The sequence below is a fragment of the Platichthys flesus genome, chromosome 23 (genome assembly GCF_949316205.1).
Source record: "Platichthys flesus chromosome 23, fPlaFle2.1, whole genome shotgun sequence".
Taxonomy (NCBI): Eukaryota; Metazoa; Chordata; class Actinopteri; order Pleuronectiformes; family Pleuronectidae; genus Platichthys; species Platichthys flesus.
The window spans coordinates 3,421,163-3,440,766 of NC_084967.1; the positions used below are offsets into that span (position 1 = coordinate 3,421,163).

The 19,604-nt window shown below is 42.2% G+C and overlaps 1 protein-coding gene across 1 annotated transcript; it reads right to left on the bottom strand.

The window, feature by feature from the left end:
* Window positions 1–625: 625 nt before the first annotated feature.
* On the bottom strand, window positions 626–12,290 carry adm2a (adrenomedullin 2a). Its single transcript, XM_062382538.1, has 3 exons — window positions 12,200–12,290; window positions 11,478–11,777; window positions 626–4,444 (listed from the first exon to the last, which is right to left on the bottom strand). The coding sequence occupies exons 2-3, from the start codon at window positions 11,576–11,578 to the stop codon at window positions 4,033–4,035; spliced, it is 513 nt and encodes a 170-aa protein (XP_062238522.1). The 5' UTR covers window positions 11,579–11,777; window positions 12,200–12,290; the 3' UTR covers window positions 626–4,032.
* Between the last annotated feature and the right edge of the window lie 7,314 nt (window positions 12,291–19,604).

Here is a 19,604-nt window from a genome sequence, read left to right on the forward strand (position 1 = left end):
CGCCAGAAAGGGTATGTGATATTATGTTTACTAGAATATACATGTTTATTTCTATATAAACCAGTATGTCAGCTAATAAGTGGTTGAATGCTACTGTTAGCTGTCCATGAAATTGTAGCTAACCCTAAAGTAGGGTGACTGTGGCCAAGAGGTAAAGCGGCCGTCCTCCAACCAGAAGGTCAGTGGCTTGAATCCCATCCCCTGCCAAAGTGTTGCCCTTTGACGTCTCCTTTACCTTATGCTAAATGAGGCAATGGCTTGTCTGCTGTTGACCAAATCGCCTGTCACTCATTAACTCTGGCCGACCATACGACCTTTACTGCTAACGTGGCGTCTGTGACATCACAGCCTGATTGTAGATTTCTGGAGGTTTGATTCACCTTGTGCCATGTTCCCCATTCGATTTGTTAGTCCTGTCATGTAATGATTCACTTCTTTGACTATTGTGTCACAGCAGTTTGGCCAAGGACATAGTATCATGGAAGAGGGTGTAAAAACCCTATAAATGTATTTATACATGTGTGTATGGCTGAATAATAAATGCTATCTATTAGCAAATTTGAGTTTTTAAGCCTTTTTTGGTTATATATCTTTATTTCCTTAACAAATGCACACACACATACTCTTAAATCACAGTCTATACTCCATCACACTACAGTATAGGTCTTTATTTTACAGAGTGAAGGACATCGTCAAACAGTAACATTAAGACTTCCTCTCCTAACATAAGGTCATGTTTAAGGAGCAGTGGAAAATAAGAGACAAAGAGTCTTTGGTGACATACCGATATTAACTTAAAAAGATAACTTAAATACATAACTTTAAATAATTGGCTGAATATATATATACACACACACATATATATATATATAGGTATATATATGTATAGATATATACATACAAACAAACATTCACAGGGGCACATGACAGTCACCCTTCACAGTCACCGTGATGACACATTAAGTGCACTGACATATTCAAACACATCTCAAATGCAACATTTACAATAGGAACCAACTTTCACAGTGAAATTCAAGCTGTGGGAAACTATCGGTGAACACATTGATGCATTAAAGTGCTTTCCTGTGACTCAAAAGCAGATCATGTGACTTTCAAAAGGCAACAAAAAGGAAAAAGTAGATCCACTGAGGTCTTCCTATACCGTACAACTCTAACAGAAACATTTGTTACATGCCGACACTGCTGTCATTCCTACTGTACGTCTTTGCAATACTGAGCTTTGAAATCTGTACACATGTCTACGGGGAGGTATTAGCGGTCGTGCACAGTTTGCTCTCACAACTAGACATGACGCACTGCCCGATGTCATAAAAACGTACTGCGGGGGAAGAAAAAAAAAAAAGAGTCTGGTGGCACAATGGTCCAGGGCACAGATCAAACACGGGAGATAAGTGTCCTGATAGGATGCATACCCCCAGCTCAAACACATACAGACGTGTGAAACAGTACAGTTCAAAAAGAAGAGAGAGATCCACCAGGGGGTTTTCAGCATTTGAAAAGCCTTTTAATGATTTGTCACGAGATAATGATTAGCTCCATTACAGCTAAGAGGATGGCATGTTTCACCTCAGCAAGCCTATCAACAGATTAGATTTAGGAACCAATGATTATTACCCTGTGACCTCCAGGCTCCAATGATTACAGATAGAAGAGGGAAAGAGAGGCAGGACAGGGCTGAGAGACTTGATATAAAGAAGCTTTTGATTAAGGGAAATGGGGGAAAAATCAAAGAAAACAGAAGAAACACAGAATAAGATGTAAAACACATTAATATATGACGTCAAGTATTGCCAGGTATTTGGTGAGTTTAAACTAATGGTCTCAGGATTACAGAATGTCATGTTCTAACAAAAGCTCAAAAGTTTCTATGATCAAACAACTAGATGAGTAAATCCACTGCTTTTCTACTGAAATATGAAATATTCAACAGCTCTATCTAAGTTAAGACTCAACTATAATAACGTAAACTCATGGAACAGATGCTTGTAATAATGTAAGCCATATGTAATATAGATGCTTCTCAGAAAAAACATCTGGGTTTTAAGGCTTAGGTTGCATTTTGGGGGGGAACTTGGACTTTGACTTCAAATTTGAGCATGCACTATGAGGAGAACTTGACCTCGTTTAGTCTCAGTCCATCATCTGTCCACCGTTCCAAAGATGGACATAATTAAAGAACAAGAAAATGTCAGGGCGTGTATTTGTGATGGTGCTACGCTATTTTGTGTACTTATTTGAAAGCGCGCTCTCGTACACCTAACATTTTGGTCACCGTGGTCTCTCATTAGAAACCCGCATTGTAACAGTAGGACTTTTATGGTGCCTGGTGCTGCCAAACGAAATATTGTAAATTGGTGCAAAGTGCTGTCAGGTATTGCCAAGAGGAAACATAAGGAACAATTGACCTTTTGTTCCGGGAATAAAATCATTTTCGTCTGCTATACACAGTATTGGTGGATTTGTCTGTTTTAGAACCTCATTTTAAGATTTTTGTTTTTTCTAATTCCTAGTTAATGTTGCCCCAAAATATCTCATGGGCTTACATCCTTCATTTGAACACCTGAGCATAAAATGAAAGATGTACTGACTTGTAAGAACACTATGGGATTTACTTGAGAGTATTGCTCTATTCCCTCAGTCCACTGTACTTAATTGGTCCCTTGCTGTAAAAAGTCAGCCCAGTGTATGTTTATAAAAAGTAAGTGGATTCTTTTTTGTTTTGGCACATAACCATTTAAAGGGCTACTTCAACCTCAATAAAATAAATGTCTACACAAAGTTAGTCTGAATTTTATTTGACCTACACTAAGAACTCACGCTACTTTTACAAACCCCAAATTGAACTGACCCTTTAAGGCTGCGTGTGCACAGATGTGTGGAGGCCAAACGCTTAACTCTTTATATTTATGTATACGTGTTGAGTGTGCAGACCACTGGAGGCTTAGGGCCCCACCTCCCCTGCTGTGTCGGTATATATGACTGAAATGATTAAGCCAAGTATATTAAACTCTTGTCATCCCAAAGGCCTGACTTGGAGGGGGAACTTGTGAATCACGTGAAGGGGCTAATATTTCAGACTTGGCCTCTGACAGAGAAAATGCCAGCAGTGGTTCAGCGGAGTGCTGATCCATGGCTCCAGGCTTCACTACTGCGTCAGCCAACCAGCCAATATACTGCAACAAAGAAACTGATCCTTTGGGCGCTGACATTCCTCAAAAAGCAGTGGCTTCTGAACCTCTTCTTTAATCGTTGTCAACATGGATTTTATGTGGTTGAGACCTGACTCCGAGCGCTCTAAACTTGGGTATAACTGAAGTGCTGTGGCTGCTTTCAAATGTAAACCCTGGTTGTGAAACACAAAGTCTTGCTGAGCGATGAATTCCCAGTTCAGCTGAAAGCTTTTGGACTGTTCCAGGGTAGTCAGTGGCCAAATGGGGAGGTAAAATAGTTCAATGGGTCAAATTACCAGGTCTTTGGGAATACATTGGTTTCGACAGGGCTCCAGCTCAGAGTGCAGGTTGAAATCCACATTAGGGGCTTAAGTGTTTGATCAATGGGCCAAGGGATAACCACCACTGGGGAGGTCAGTTGGCAGACAGCGCCGAGCCACTGGATGGTGTTGAAGACAAGCCTTCATTCTTACATTAACAGGATTAAGACACCAAACGGGGGCCTCTTGGTTTCGTTTTGAGCCTTCAGGAGGGAGGATCCAAAGAACTTCAGTGTCTTTCAACAATTCCCAGGATGGCGGGAGACCTCAAATGAGGGGGTTTGAATAAGGATTCAGACAGCTATGATCTTGAATTTGAATCTTCAAATCCATTAGTCAGCACAAAAAGTAGCGAGTCACGACATTCAGTCATTTGTCAGTATAATTCTCATTTTTGAGATGGATAAACACAAGTTATGGACTACATCAAATGTTAATGCAAAAGACTACCAGTAATACATTAAGAGATAAATAAATGGAGATATAGATAGACTTGCTGTGGGTGTTTGGAGGAGTCTAACTCATCCATAACTATGAGGGCTTCGGGGATTAATAGGGGACGAGTCTTCTCTGCCACTCTGACCAATGAGCTGATGGAGCCGGTGGCTAAGGTTCTGCACTTGGCAGGTTCCCAGGACGCAGCCCACTCTCATCAGCTTGGCATTCTGAGGGTAGTGGTGACCCCCTCGCAAACCCGAGTGGGCATGGCGGCGAACTCTCAGTGCCCTTGTCTTGAACTGCGAAGCTGCGGAAAGCCATGCCAGGCTTGGCGAGCCTATCCTCGCTCCTGAAGCCGGTGGGTGCCTGAGGAAACCGGGCAGCCATTTTGGGGATTGGCTGGGGGCTGAAGAGGGCAGGGCGTTGGTTGGCTGGTTTCCTGACGCCAAGGCTTTATCCTCCCTCGGGCTGATGAGTTTGCTGAGGAGGTCCGACCTGAGGAGAAAATACAAATCAGGTGAAAATCGAGACAAATTATCTTGGTGCATGATTCTCATTCATTAACTGGAAAGTAATGTCTGAAATGTGATTTGAGCTTTTTTGCCTGCAACCATTTTCACAGACAATGTTAATATTTTGATGTTTAGCAAGTACTGTTTACCATGTTCCACATCGTACAATTCATCCAGCGAGTTCTCCGACTTAACAACCGCTTTGGTTGCTTCATGCGTCATGGAAATGTCCCTGCACGTATTGTTGATATAATGTTGCAAGGTGGGAATTGTGCAGAAATCCGATTAGCTGCACAAAGCAGCTTTGAGCACCAAAACATTTTTGCCGCTTGTCTGAAGACAGACTGGCTCCCTGCGCAGTCGCCCACTCACGTGGACCCCGTGCTCATCTCTTAATGCCCAACATAAAGGTAAATGGTTTTTCACATAATGGCTAGAAGTAAAGAGGGGTTTATGTATCCAGGTTTTCAAACTACACAGAGAAATCCTGCACAAATGATTACCTGTTAATATGTAAATTGAATTAATATGTCTGCGAAAGCCTATATAACTGATCTCAGAACAGCGGAAGTCAAGGGGAGTCGAGCACCCTTGTCTGTGGCTAGCTGGCTAGTCACATCTCTCAGAAGTATCTACAATGCCCATGAACAAACAGCCAAAACCTGCTGCTTCCCCTCTGACTTTTGTCTTGTCAATGGACATGCCTACAAAAAGGACAGATATTCTAGATACAACAGCTCACAGTCAATTCAGAGACAACAACAAATAGGTAAAATAATCTTTCAATTGTCACGTTTCAGTGCTTCGAGTACCAATAACAAATTCAGTTCGACTCAATCTAATCGGGGTGGAAAAGACTGACACAAAAAAAACTATCACTTGAGTTACATAAGCAAGTGTTTTCTAGGTTGGGTCAACAGACTCATTATGAAGAATGGGTTTCTAGGAACACACATCAGACTAAATGACCTGTTAAAGATGGACATTTTCTGCAGGCCAGTGGACCAGCGGGTACCGCCCGTTCAGCAAACACAGCAGCCACTGACTCGCCATCTGCTCGTTGTTTGACAAAGCCAGTCCCGTCTCACAAAGTGACCCGGCAGCTCCTCACTGAGCTGTCTCTGCAGTGTTTGTACAGCACATTGTGACTCTAGTCTCTGAGTGCTCACCCATCACCACTGCTGAGGGTCCACAGAGAAATAAACAGCAAAGCAGCATTGCACCTGGCAGCCAGTGGATTCTGAATTTCAAAAAGTTCACAATATCTTCTTGTTTTGCAAGGTTTTAAAACAGCCCCAGGGAAAAAATATCTGCCATGTTTGCCTTTCGTAGTCAAAGGGGGGGAAAGAATCTGAATAGCAGGTTTGGCACTTTTTTCCCCATGTCCTTCAAGGCAAAGGCCACAGTTGATGTAATTATAAAAACTGTGTTCTATTTTTGAATTTCTGACTGGTGTTATTTCACTTGAACGCTAAATCCTGACTCACGCTGAGGTGTTGAGATGTGAGACGTCGCAGCCGACAGTTCCACCGTGAAATGAGAAGCTTTTGGTTTATTCAGCCACTTCAGCTGCAGGCTCGCTGCTGGCAGGTTTGGTCGCCTGCAGGGGACCTGCCGCCCAACAGTGGCAGTGGCTGAATGAACGGTTGTGTGACGCCAGGCCACAGACAGAGGCGAGCACTATTTCCAGGACAGTCTCGGTGTGCTGTGGTGCCACATCACCAAGTCACACCCACCTTGTCTGCAGAGTTCCTTACGTGGGCCAAAAGGCAGCAGTGGCCCTGCACCAAACTGCACTATATGTGCTCTGTATGAATGTAACACTACTGTCATGTATATCCTAGCCTCAGAATTTTCATTTTTTTCCATAAGTATATTAATAGTGGCTGCACAGCTTTTCCCGGATTTAAACTACTTAAAAGTTGGGCCATGCTTTGATCTTTCTAGATGAGGTATTCAAGCCAATACTTGACCAGTAAGGTATTTGTTTTCCTCTTGAAGATCATCAGCTCAGTCGAACAGCTGAACGTGATGCTCAGTCTCCGAAATAACTTTTCCACAATGACATACAGTAACACAAGCCCTCCAGCCTTCGCACAGGATTGGACTTTGCAGGTCTGCATGTTAATCAGCTTTAATTAAATCCAGAAACCAAAAGGCTAGTAAGGGCGTCTGGCTGGCCCACAAGAACCTTGTGACTCTGATACAATTCCAATGGAGACCACTTCCTGGGAAAGTCAATTAAGAGTCTAATCCCACAACTCAACAGTAAGAGAGATCGCTATGATTGGCAGACAATCAAAGATTTTGAGGTTACTTTGTCTTCAGTGGTTCCTTCAGCCTGTTTTTTTCTTCTGAATTGACAGCAGGCCGGTCTACTTTTAAGGGTTGGAATGAAGTCTCCCCAGTTTGATGGCACGCTTTAGCTACCATAGCCACCCATAGAGAGGGTAAGACCTCTCAAATCAACCTCTATAAAAGAAACCTGCAGAGGGTACACTGTACCCTCAATGCTGTTGATACACAACATGATTACCAGAGAGGTGGAAGCTTAACGAGGTCGGCCTTAATCAGCAGTAAATGTGGTGCATTCATTTGTAATCTACCGCCATGAAACAGTGGGGAGATTGTTGTTAGTGAAAAATAGCACGAAAATACAGGATTGGTGATTTATATCCCATGAAACACCAGAACTAGCTGTTTAAGAGCAGCTCCGCTTTCACAACCTCCTCAGCGGGATGTGATTTACTCTATGCAAGCAACATTGGCGTTGAACATACGTAACACAGCCAATAAATTACATGCAGACCCAGGGGGCCAGGTTAAAAACTATCATTGCGATGCAGAGGAGACACAGCAGGTCTCTTCTGCCCTCAGTTCCCTTCATCCATTTAATCTTCACTATACAGCGAGCTGCTCCTCTTATACAAACATATATATACATGCACGTTCATGCCTCCACAATGGTGTGGCTTTCTGTGCGCAGTGGAAACTAGCTGGTTGTGGAGGGTGGAATTTAGGTCTTAGCCATTAATCCACAATGGAATTCTCTTGCTCTTTGGTTCGCAGCTTTCAGCTTCTTCAGCCTCAGCCTGGGTTGTGGTCAAATTGACCCTGACAGAGCCATACAACTGTTTAATAATGTGAATAGCCAGAACCAAAAATAAGATGTATGAGAAGAGCAGAGGCAATCCGGCTTTCAATCATTCTACCGGCATGTATATATGATAATGATAAACTAACGTACTTGTTGTTCCTTGATACGTTGTAAATATGTCAGCACAGAGATAGCAAATCAAGAGGACGGACCCAAAGCCAACTGCGTGTGCAGAGTGGCTCGGAGAATCGATCTTGTGACACATGACTTCAGTCAATCTCAGGTAAATATTATGGTGAGAGAGTCGGCGTTGGACGTCTGAACCCCATGCTGTTCAAATCCACACATACAAGAGTGAGTTAATGATTTAACAAATCTTTTCAAGAATAACAGGACTTTATTTTCCCTTTAAGAGTTAGAACATATTTTCGCCCATGCAGTAAACCCACAGATTGATGTGTCATCATCATTATCATCACCATCCAGACGGAGAAAGATCGACCGCAAATCAGCTTAAAATCTCCTACGTCTCAAAACCAACAAGCCTTTTCCCATTTATGGAATCTGTATTCTAAAGCCTCTTCGCAGCTAAAGCCATATTTAACTTGTTGGTGACCCTGGCTTTTTCCCCTTGCATAAAAAAACCCCTCCATCAACATGTTATGTAAATCGACACTGAAAGGTATGTGCTGCATGTGAACCATGGAACCATGTCATTTCTCCGTGTTTGGAAAACGCCCATTGGCCATTGTTACAGTGTCTTGGTGTTTGTCCAGTCCTTAATGGGACATATGGGGACAGCGTGGACACAAACACAGAATGGGGGGGAAGGAATGACAGACATCATCAGCCCAGACACACTCAGCCTCCAACGGGAGGGGAAATGTTTTGTGCTGTCAGTCCTTGATGGTAACAGAACAGTATGTTCTCCATGGCGTGAGAAGAGAGGGAGGATTTATTGTCCTAATTAAAGCCCATCGTACATTCATGTGAGATGTGCTAAGTTGTAAATGTGGAGGCTTGTGAAGCAGAGGGATTTATCAGGGGAGAAAAATCATCCCCCATGGGTTGTCAGACTGAAATATAGTTGTATAGACTGTGGTCAGCTTCCCTGCTTAAGGTCTTCATAAAAAAGACACTGCCCAATGGCAGCGCTTCAGTTGGAGTATTTACATACCCTTAAGTCAGTTGGAAGACTCCGCTTCAGGCATAATGTGTTTTCTCTTGATTCATGATTCATTTGCCAAACTAAAGGAGGTCTGACCTATAATAAAGGTGTTCAGCTGGTTGCAGAAAATGTATGGGTGCCCAATGAGAACAATTTTCTTGTTGATCTTGTTGCTGCTTAAGTGACTTCTACTGGGCGGTCCAGATTTGGTATCTCTGGGGGGGTTGGTCCAGATTTTATCCTTTCAGGTACCCCAGTTGATAGTGACAAGAACAGCAGGGAATGGGGCAATGGGGGGAAATCATTATCTATACGTGAAATGATCCTACACTCATGATGATAACAAGGTAAATATGATCAGATATTTGTTAAATTTCACATCATTTGTGCATGTTCAAAAAGGAGTGACCAACATGTAAAATACAAAGGATCACAACAATATTACTGATGGGTTGGAAGCCAAAGTTTGGATTGGGACATTACTGAATGTTACTGCTGAGTAACGGGAAGGTCGGGAAGACTAATTAAGAGTTAACCATAACCCTAACTTATAAAGAATAAACCTAAATCAAACCCTCTTGGACTGAGAGCAGAAATGCAGTGATGACGCAGATGCCAACGTCATACAGAGGTGAGACTGAAGGGTGATTATGGTGCTGGGCAGGTGTAGTGAATTAGGCCAGACCAACACAAACAGAGCGTGGAAACAGGCACCTCGATTCCCAGGGTAACGATTAGGTTTCAGCAGCAGGTGTTCGCCGCGGTTCTGAACAAGTGAGTTTGGTCACACACACACACACACACACACACACACTTCCGAGAGGCGGTTGCAAATGCATTCAAGGAAATCTGCACTCTGAGATCTTCCACTGTTATTAAAATGATCAGAATTAAATGTTTCTTGCTTTTCTTCCAGCATACTACACTCCTATGGATTTAAATGTACTCATTCCCTTTACTATTGAGGTATCAAGCTTATTTAATAATACAAAAAGCTCCAACCAGTGATGACAAATTGCCCATGGCCCAGAGTACCATCTTGGTTGCCTCGACATCCACTGGACCAATTTCTAAGTGGGACCAGTTACCTGTTATCACTTTGAAAATATCAGATAAATTTGAGTTGTCCTCTCGGATGCTTGGTCTGATTGGTTTGATGCAGCTAGGATCTAGGCCTGCATGAGACCCCCCATCCGTGTACATTATTAAATAAATGCAAAAATGCCCAAAAAGTGCTAATATCAGACAAAATTTGTTTAAAATGAACTTAAAGCAATCAGGATAGACCTTCATAGGCCCCATGCTTGCCTCTGAACACGGCCATCATGTCACATCCCTGAGACTGCCTCTGGTTTACATCAGTGCTGGTGCTGAGCCAATAGCTGTGGATCCAACATCCTCCAGAAGAGGGCATCCACACACCGACTCTTCCACATTCCCCACTGCTTCTCACCACTACAAATTCACACGTGCATTGCATCGCTGGCAGGCCTCCCTCCCTCACACACCAAAGCCGGCCGGCCGAATGTACTGTACGTGGGTTGGTCTGTGAGGAATAGCATTGGCTCTAGTTCTGTTGTCCCATGTCTTATCCAGGGCTATTCAGAGCTCCGTCACTTAAAGGGGTGGAAAACTACAGGTGTCACTCAGTCACGGGATCCTTTATGATAGTCCATTCTGGTATTTCTGGCTGGGCTGGAGAGAAACTGGTTTTCCAAGCATGGACGTAACAGTTTTCCCGTATAGAATTACAAGTAGATTATACAAAACAAAACCTTTATAAACAGTTACTCATGTGACAGCGGACTGAAAGGTGGAGGAAGGAGAAGAAGGAGAGGATTGTATTTCAATACAATCAATACACAATGAGTGGCCGCATTCACTGCTGTACTTTAAAAATACAGAGTTTTAAGTACATGTTTACCCTTGAACTCTCCTTTCAAGCCCTGATCACATAAAAAACTCCACAGGAAACTCATGGTAAGGCCCCTGTAAATATGCTACTGATATCAAATACTGTTAGGATACCTTATTAAAAAATAAAAGAATAGAATTGCCATTTGCCTGGCTGGGACTTTTCAACAGTTATAAGTAAATATCAATGACGAACACCTTTACTCATTCAACAGCTTACATGCTTTTAAACAGGGATCATTTCAAGGAGAGAGAAGTATTTATTAATCTTTTTTGTATCCCTTTTTAGTCAAAATGGCAACCTATAGTTCTGTCTATCTGCCAGACACAACAACACAGCACTTTCACTTTTACGTACAGTATCGCTGACTTCTTACACGTGCGCTTATGGCTTTGATTCCGCTCAAAGATCAAAGGTCAACTAAAATTGTAACGGTATTATAAAGAAGAAGTCATGATCTCTCACTGGCTGCCCACTTTGGCTGTAGCAGCCACATGCAAGCTTCAATTAAGAAGTTCACTGTGAAGCATTGTAGTGGGGGGGGGGGGGGGGGGCACACTGACACACTATACTGTAGGCTGCTGCTATTCAATACATGTGTTATATCTCTCAACGACATTACCCACAAAACCAAGTAAATCAAAGTAGCAACAAGAGTAATAGCAACGCAGTAATATTTGGATAAAGTGTACTGAGAGTAGCCCACAGTCCAGCCAATCAGAGGACAGCAGCGGGCCACGATCTTTCGCCTAATAAAGTAGTGTCCTGGTTGGGAATGGTCGCGGTGTGTGCGTTTGCGTGTGTGCGTGTGTGTGCTTGCGTGCGTGGGTTTTTACCTGGTGCCGCTGTCGGGACGCTCCTCCACCGGTGCAGCCTGCAGCTGCTGGAGGGAAACCAGGCTGATGCAATACACGGTGAGCGGGAGAAGGCACCGCATCTTGGGCCAACTTTAACCGTACACCCGCTGTGCAGGGGACGGGGCCAACTTTAAATCCGGGAGGGGTGTGGAGTGGGGACGACGATAAGAATACAAAATAAACGATGATAATAATAATAGATAAGGAAAACAAATGTATAAAAATGTTCCAAAAAAAACCCTGATTTCTGGGTTCAGGTATCCAAGAGGAGAAGGAATCCTTTGAGGGGGAAAGAAAGGAGATTATAAGTAATCAATGATTAATTAACCTACTACTTAATAATCCATAATAACAGAAAATAGATTATCTGAATGATTTTTCTAACTTTTCATTCATTTAAAAATGTCTACATCTGCAGCCTTTACAACACTCACACACACACACAAACATACACACACACACACACACACAAACACACACACACACACACACACACACACACACACACACACACACACACACACAGAGACATATAATCTATTATCAAACACTAACTATACACTTCTACTTCATAACACTCATTAAACTCAAGCACCAGATGAAAACTTGACATCCCTCTAAAAATACATATTATGCAAATGAGTTAGTAAAAGTTCGCATTTTAATGAATAAAACCTGATGTCATTATCCCAACCTCTTACCTTTGAGTCGTTCCCAGGTCGGGGTCTGTCCGTGAGTTTGTTTGTTTTGTCTCTTTCCCCGTGAATCCAAACGTGTCGGTCAAGATCAAGTTCTCCACTGAGCAGCTGAGTGACATAGTGGGTTTAAATAGGGAGTGGGCGGAGTTCACTGCTGCCTCATGTACCGGTGCATGCAACTTTCAGAAGGAAAGGTGCAGTAACCCTGCACGCACACACACACACACTCACAAGCACACGTTGTTTTTGAGGCAATTACGAGGTTATTGATATGTAAATATATATATATATATATTATATATATCAGATTTCTGTGAGTCAATATCATCTTTGATTTGAAATGATATGTTTTTACTCCGCTTCTTGTGTTTTGTTGCTTGGTTTGTGTGTACTTTTAGTAAAGTACTTTGAAACGGCTGTTTAGAAATATGCTATGTTGACATTACTATTGTTATTAATACTGTTACTATCATTATTATTATTCATAGGGTAGCATGTTGCTGCCTTGGAAGCTTAAATCCCCCAAAATCAGATTAAGTTAGGTCATGTTGCTATAAAACTGAATATTAAGCAACACAAACCCTTTAAAGCGCTAATCCTATTAAAGTAATATTGTAGGGAGTAGGGACATCGTTGCTTAATAAGCAACATGTGAGACTGTAACTGTCACTATAAACTTAGTATTGAATAGTGCAGCATCTGAGGTCCTTGTAGTAATAACGTTAAGTCTGGTTTAGTATAGTTTGGTTTAGTTTAGTTTATGCAATAAAAATACAAAATGTATAAATTAAATGAAAAGACACGTGTGGTGTTTGGTACTAACCAGTAATGGCTTATATGAGACCTACACTGAAATATAGCAAAAAAGATAATACTTAACAAACAAAAACTGCTCTGCAGGTTATATATTAGTATATAAAGAGAAAACTGGACATGGACCCCCCTTTAAGGTGTGTGTGCTGCTTCAACTCCACCTTCTTGCTGTTGTATATTAGAGGTACGTGACATTTTGGTCAGACAATCATCTCTATTTTAGCTCTACATTTGTCGGTTTACTTGCCAGCTTTAAGTTATCATGCAATATACTAATATAATTCTCTTGTTTAATTCGTGAAGGGACTCTATTTATGTAGAAAATACCAAATTCAATGCGTGACTCCACTAGTAACATCCATACGCATATCACCAACGGCTTACATGGAACCTCTCACTGTCATTTCAGTAATCTTCACGAATTTCTTGATAAAGTCAAGAATACTTGGAAAAACAGAATTTTCATGAATTTCTTGAGCATTCACTCTTCCGGGGGCCAAACCCTCTTTTTATCTCTTATCATCGCTTTCAGTCGGTGTGTTTAACATAGATAGAAAGTGACACAGGAACCACAGACTCCTCAGAACTTTGCTTTCGAGTTACGCCTACTGTCTAATCGTGAGGCATCACGGATACGTTTCCTGTGCCCCCAGTTCCTAAGAAGCTTCTGGTGCTGGGGAGCTCATCGTGGCTAGTCACGTCGCTGTAAAACAAAAAGTTGCAGAACTTGTCCTAAAAGGTGTTTCCTTTGCTTGGTTGCCAAACTAACGCAATCACTTTCCAAAGTGTTGTAAATCTGTTATAACAGGCGAAGGGCAAATGTCACAAGTCTAAACAAGTATCTTACAACGCTGTGTAATGACTCAGAAGAATCAGCTTATTCCCCCCTATTAGTAAGAGCTTTTGTACTGAGTCCAAGTTTCCTTCCCCCCTTTCCTATTTAACTGACGGACACAGCGGTACACCAGTAATACCTGCACCTGGTGTCAACTCTGATGCAGTTAAGCAACAATCATTTCCATGAAAGCAACCCCAAATGGGTTGTCGGCAGTCAAGTGGAAGAGGCCTTCCTGGTATTTGAAAGAGAAACAACAACAACAGAGCTAAACACAGTCTCCACATGAGGAATTTTAGGGATTTAATGTTTGTTATTTGTGTCTTTGCTGATGCAAAATTCATCTCAGTCTGGTGACGTCTTCATCTCAATAAACATCAGTACACAGAAGACTGCACGTGTACAATATGTTAAGAAATTTTTTTATTATTAAGATAGAAACGAATATCTAAAGTTGCTTTTCGAGTCAAAAAGCTACGTTTCCAATTTTCGGAGAAATAGATGCATTTAGTCCTTAAGATATTTCTAGAAAGACTCTTCAAACATCTGGATACCAAAAATGCTGTTCTTAAAAAGCTTCTGAACTTTGCTCTTATAAACACAAGCAAAATATGCTTGTGATTTTTAATAGAAATATACAGTGTTTGGAAAAAAGTATATGTTTTGCTCATGTTAGTGTCTAGCTACTATCATTAATTGGGAAAATACAGTGACCTTTTTATTAGTTAAATTGATATATGTTCTTCTTCCAAAAGGATACTTTTTCCATTTTCCATACAACTGAAAAATGGGTAAAAGTAGTTTTTAGTTTAGTCAAATCCACCTATATGGATTTTTTAGGAGGATGTATTGCTTAATTCTGTGATTTAAATGTAAAGATAATACAAGAGATATAATCTAAGACTCAATCAAACTGAGAATTTGATAGACGTGGCTTTAAGATATTTGAAAGAACTTCTGTTTAAAGAAGCTATGGTTCTTGTCAACCACCAAAGTCGTAATTGTTGTGTAAATTGTTGTATTATTACATATTATTAAAATCAGGAAATGGCCCTTGGATCTAAGTATCATATTTTCAGACAAACAGTGAATGAGACCAAGTCCATTAAAGCAAAAGTCCAAAGCCCAGTTTCTTCACTACTGGTTGCGTGTCAAGCCAAAGTGGTAGATCAAGAAAAAAAAGCAATTCATTTCCTGGAAGATGGTTAAAACTTCAAATCAATAATAAGTAACAATGAGTACATGCTAGAAGTCATTTGTACATCACAATTTGGGCTGCACAGTTACTGCCAACTCAGGACTCTAGCCCTAATGTGCTCTGTGATGCCGGCCTTTTGTTTAATGTTAAGCGCTGCTTGAGCGATATTCACTCAGACAGATTTGTTACCGCCAGTTGCCAATTTCTCACCCTCACTGATATCGTCTTACAGCTCAGCTCCGCTCAGGCCTTTCTTTGATCCTCTATCAGCTTCAAATGTTATCATTCCATCAGAGTGAATGCTTCATCGTGACCTTGGAGAAAAAACACCAGTGAAGGTCTTGATGCGATAAAAAGATCCTCTATTCTTTGGCTTACTAGAGAGAGTTAAACCAATTCTCAACCTTTATTTTTGTGTTCTTATAAATTAAACCTTCACAGCAGAATGGGGTTCTGACCTTTGACTTTCTCCATAGGTTCAGCATTGATTCAGTCATATTAATATAGGCAGTGGACTAGTGGCAGAAAGTTGGACTATGGGCAGAAAATCCGATGGTGGTCTTTGGTTCGCCTCGAAGGAGTGACAAAAAAAAAGAAAACTTACCTGGATGGACAATACCTGGATCTGTTCCCCACTGTCTAAGTGCCTACCCCACCCCACTGTCTAAGTGCCCCTGAGCAAGGCACCTTACTCCCTGAACACCTGCTTACTGGGTGCCGTGAATCGATGCCCACTGCTCTGTGTGTCCTCCTGTGTTCACCAGATGGGACAAAGGCAGAGAACAAATTTCCCCCCCATTTGCATGCCGTGTGTATGTGTGTTTGGGACCAATAAATGTATCTTCTATCTTCTTCTATTGTATATTTTCATGTTTATTCCTTAACCCACAATCTGCGGTGGGACCTATTGATTTAGCAGCGATGGCACAACGCAGACAGCTGAACAAAACTCATTTATCACTCAGACTGGGCCGTGGAAACAGGTCTCCTCCTCACTGATTCTGACCCGTTTATGTAAGAGTTCTCTTTGGCCTGTGACAGCAGCCGGTCAATCTGGCTCTGAAACACAGGCTTCCGACTGGTTTTGATCTCTCAGTCGTGGACTGGCTTTACTTTTGTTGCAGCCGGCAATTAGCGAACACGAGTCCCTCCTCTGTGGTGCCGCGCAGGACGTCCTTCAAAAGAGCCACCGTCTGTCAAGCTTTGAATGTCGTCCGCAAGGGAAAAGTTGGGACGTAGTCAACAGATCAAAGAGCAGAGGGACCTTCGCTGGATTGTGTGGTGTTCTCTGTCATGATTTGAATGGGTGAGACTGGGCCACTGCCTTCCTTAAAGGTTGTGTAAATATAAATAACCAGTGTTGTCTTGGTGGGCGGGACAGAGGCAAGACACTGACCTTAAGTGAACTGTCTCATGCATTTAAACTCACTTTAATCAAACAGTCTGTCGTATTTTGGTGTGGAGGTAGATCGTCAAATTCCCTCTCCTGAGTGATGAGCTGTCGGACTGGTGTGAACTTGTTATCAGCCTTAGAAAGCCAGATGCAGGAAGAAGGCATTGTTATTTATTTTGCTTATTGACAACACATCCCTGCTCGAGTAGTAGGTGGCTGGCAGAATTCAGAAATAAGGGAAAGTTATAGAAAACAAGTAAGAGTGAAAGTTGGTTTTATTTTCACATTCCACCACTGGAGGCAGCTCTTGAGAAAATGAAAGAAGATTGAAGCAGAACCTATAATGGTTTTCTGAGGAAACAGGTGCTAGTAGCAAAAACCCCTTCAACCAAAACAACTTAACCCCCTGTCTACCTAACCGCCACTTAATAAATCCACAGTTGGCTTTTTTGTTTTTCATTTTTAAAATTTTAGGTGAACTGACTCTTTAACTTTGTAGTAAACAGATCCTTAAGTGATCACATCTGTGTTGGGGCATTGCTGTGAAAAGGCCCATAAACAGCAGGTGATGCTGGTGGCTCTGACCCGAGGTTGTCCTGGCATACAAAACAAATTAATCATATGATCTGAAGTGGCTGAGTTGGGGGATTTCCTATACAAACACGCTACACGTGCCGGGTCGTAGCAGAACTTCTGTCTCCTCCGGGAGACGGTGTGGTTCCTCCAATTTGTGAGAAAATAGCCGCTCATACCCTGAAACACCCAAACAACAGCTTGTGAGCATGTTTTGAACTTTCTGGCAGAACCTGATCTGGCAGCTGACATTTTTATAGTTTCTCAGCTCTCCAACTAAGCAGAACACATAGAGAGAAAGTGTTTCACCCACTGCCTTTCTTAGTTTTCAACCAATATCATTCACTGTTTGTGTCATTGTTATTCCAAAACAGCCCATACCTTAGGAAACAGCCTTCTGCTTGCTCCTGACTTCTTGTGCAAATAACAGCGAGATAACAAACACACAAACGTGACTGTGATGTTTCGGTTAAAATAGGTATTGTGTTTTGCTTTATGGGTACTTTTGAAGAGACCGAAAACCAACCTTTTTTTCTCACTTAGTAAGGTTTAGTCCATCACGAGCCACAGTACGGTAGTCTAATGATTGCTGCCCCCTAGTGAACCACATGACACATCAGCAGAATACACTGCAAACCAGCCGGTGCTTCGAGTGAATCTATCTTGATGCATCCCGTCAGTTTCAGTTAACCTCCCACATGAAAATATATCTCACCAGTGTGTGTACAACAAAAAAAGATCTTGGCCACTCTCTTCAATTTTAGAATAATTGTTGCTGAGCCATCCCCATGAATCCCTGTCAATTTGGAGACATTTTCTCACTGCAGTTTGTTGTTGTCTCCGTCCGAGCGCTCTCAGTCAAGTTTGTTTGGAATGGCTGCTTACCAGTGCTGCACTGTGTGGGAGGAGGATGCTAACAGGACAGTGTCCTGCCAGTTCTGCGCAGAAGAGAGGGATTGGATTTCACTGTGGGAAAGATGATGGGGAAGGACCGAGGTGGCTGATAACAGCAGGGCTCCAAGAAATCAAATCACGTGATGAGGAAAAAAGGCCAACAGGAATGAAAATACACACAGGTAAACAAGTCGGGTCTGTGAAGAAATAGTTTTCCCAGTTTGATTAGGAAGAACTTGCCTGGCCTGCACACGGCTTTGACCTCAGCCCCACCCAACACCATTAACACCACTAAATGTTGCCAACTGTGTATCTGCAGCCAGGTTCCAGTATCTGGAGATATGTCAACACATTAATTCCTGTATAGGAAGGGAAGTTATTTGACAGCCACCCGGTGTCATGCAGGTGTCCAAACACCTTTGGCTATCTATTGGGATTCAGGGCTTTGCTTAAGGACACTTCAGCAGAGTGGACACATATCAACACAGGGTTAATACAAATAACACCAGCTCAAGAAAACAGATACCAGTGATTAACATATCTTGTTTTCATCAGATAGTGTACGTTAACATGGTTCATGTCCTGATTTGCACCCGAGCATTATATTAGAAAAGGTGTCAGTTTGCACACCACCTCTACTTCCCTCCTGTCTGTGTGTTCTGTATCATAGTGGTCCCCAGATAGGTCACATAGGTAATGGTAAATGGCTTTGTATTTATGTAGAGCTTTTCTAGTCTTGATGACCACTCAAAGCACTTTACAGTAAAGTTTTACATTCACCCATTCACACACACATTCATACAGAGCATCTAATCACAGCACCTTGTTATTCTATGGGGGGGGGGGGGGGGGGGCATTCAGGGTTCAGCATCTTGCCCAAGGACACTTCGGCATGCAAATGGGTCAGACTGGGGATCGAACCGCCGACCTTCAGGTTGGAGGACGACCACTCCACCCCTCAGCCACAGCCGCTGAATCGTAACTGTTTTTTTACGGGAGATGTTTATATGATTTGTCTGGAAATCCCTTTCCCTTTATTTATTTACTTTTTACTGCAGTGGAGTTTGCATGTTCTCCCTGTTTGTGTTTTTCTCCAGGCTTCCTCCCACAGTCCAAAGAAATGCAGATTGGGGTTCAGGCTAATTGAAGATTCTAAATTGACCATAGGTAGGTGAATGGTTAAATGTCCCTGTATCTTGGTCCTGCAATATGCTGGCTACCTGTCCAGGGTGTGCCCCGCCTCTCGCCCAAAATCAACCGGGATTGGCACCAGCCCTCTCCAACCCCTGAGAGGATAGGTGGTACAGATAATGGATGGATGGGCTTCCATATTACTGTAAAATAAATCTTTTCAGTTGACACCTTAAGGTTTTGATGCTAAAGCCTGCGTTTGTCGGTAGGTGGCATGATGTCCTGTTTGAGGCCACTTCTTGTGGTTGTCACTACTATGTGATCCTTCTCTACGTGTGCAGATGCTCTTCATGTACATTTTTTAGCTCCCACAAGTCAACCAATAGTGGCACCAGTAAAGCAAATTAAATTAATTTTAATGAGCCTTATTAATTACCACTTGGGGCCACTATTCAGCAAATATTGCATACCCTCACTTTACTCTAAATGCTTGTTGTGGTGTATGTGCCGGGGATGACTATGCAGGGAGGTTGCAAAGATACGTCATGATTGGGCTACACTATGGGGTGTG

Coding starts and splice junctions, on each gene's coding strand:
- adm2a (XM_062382538.1), bottom strand. CDS start 11,578: ATGCGGTGCCTTCTCCCGCTCACCGTGTATTGCATCAGCCTGGTTTCC. Junction 4,445..11,477: donor CGTCCCGACAGCGGCACCAG/GTAAAAACCCAC, acceptor TTTTCTCCTCAG/GTCGGACCTCCTCAGCAAAC.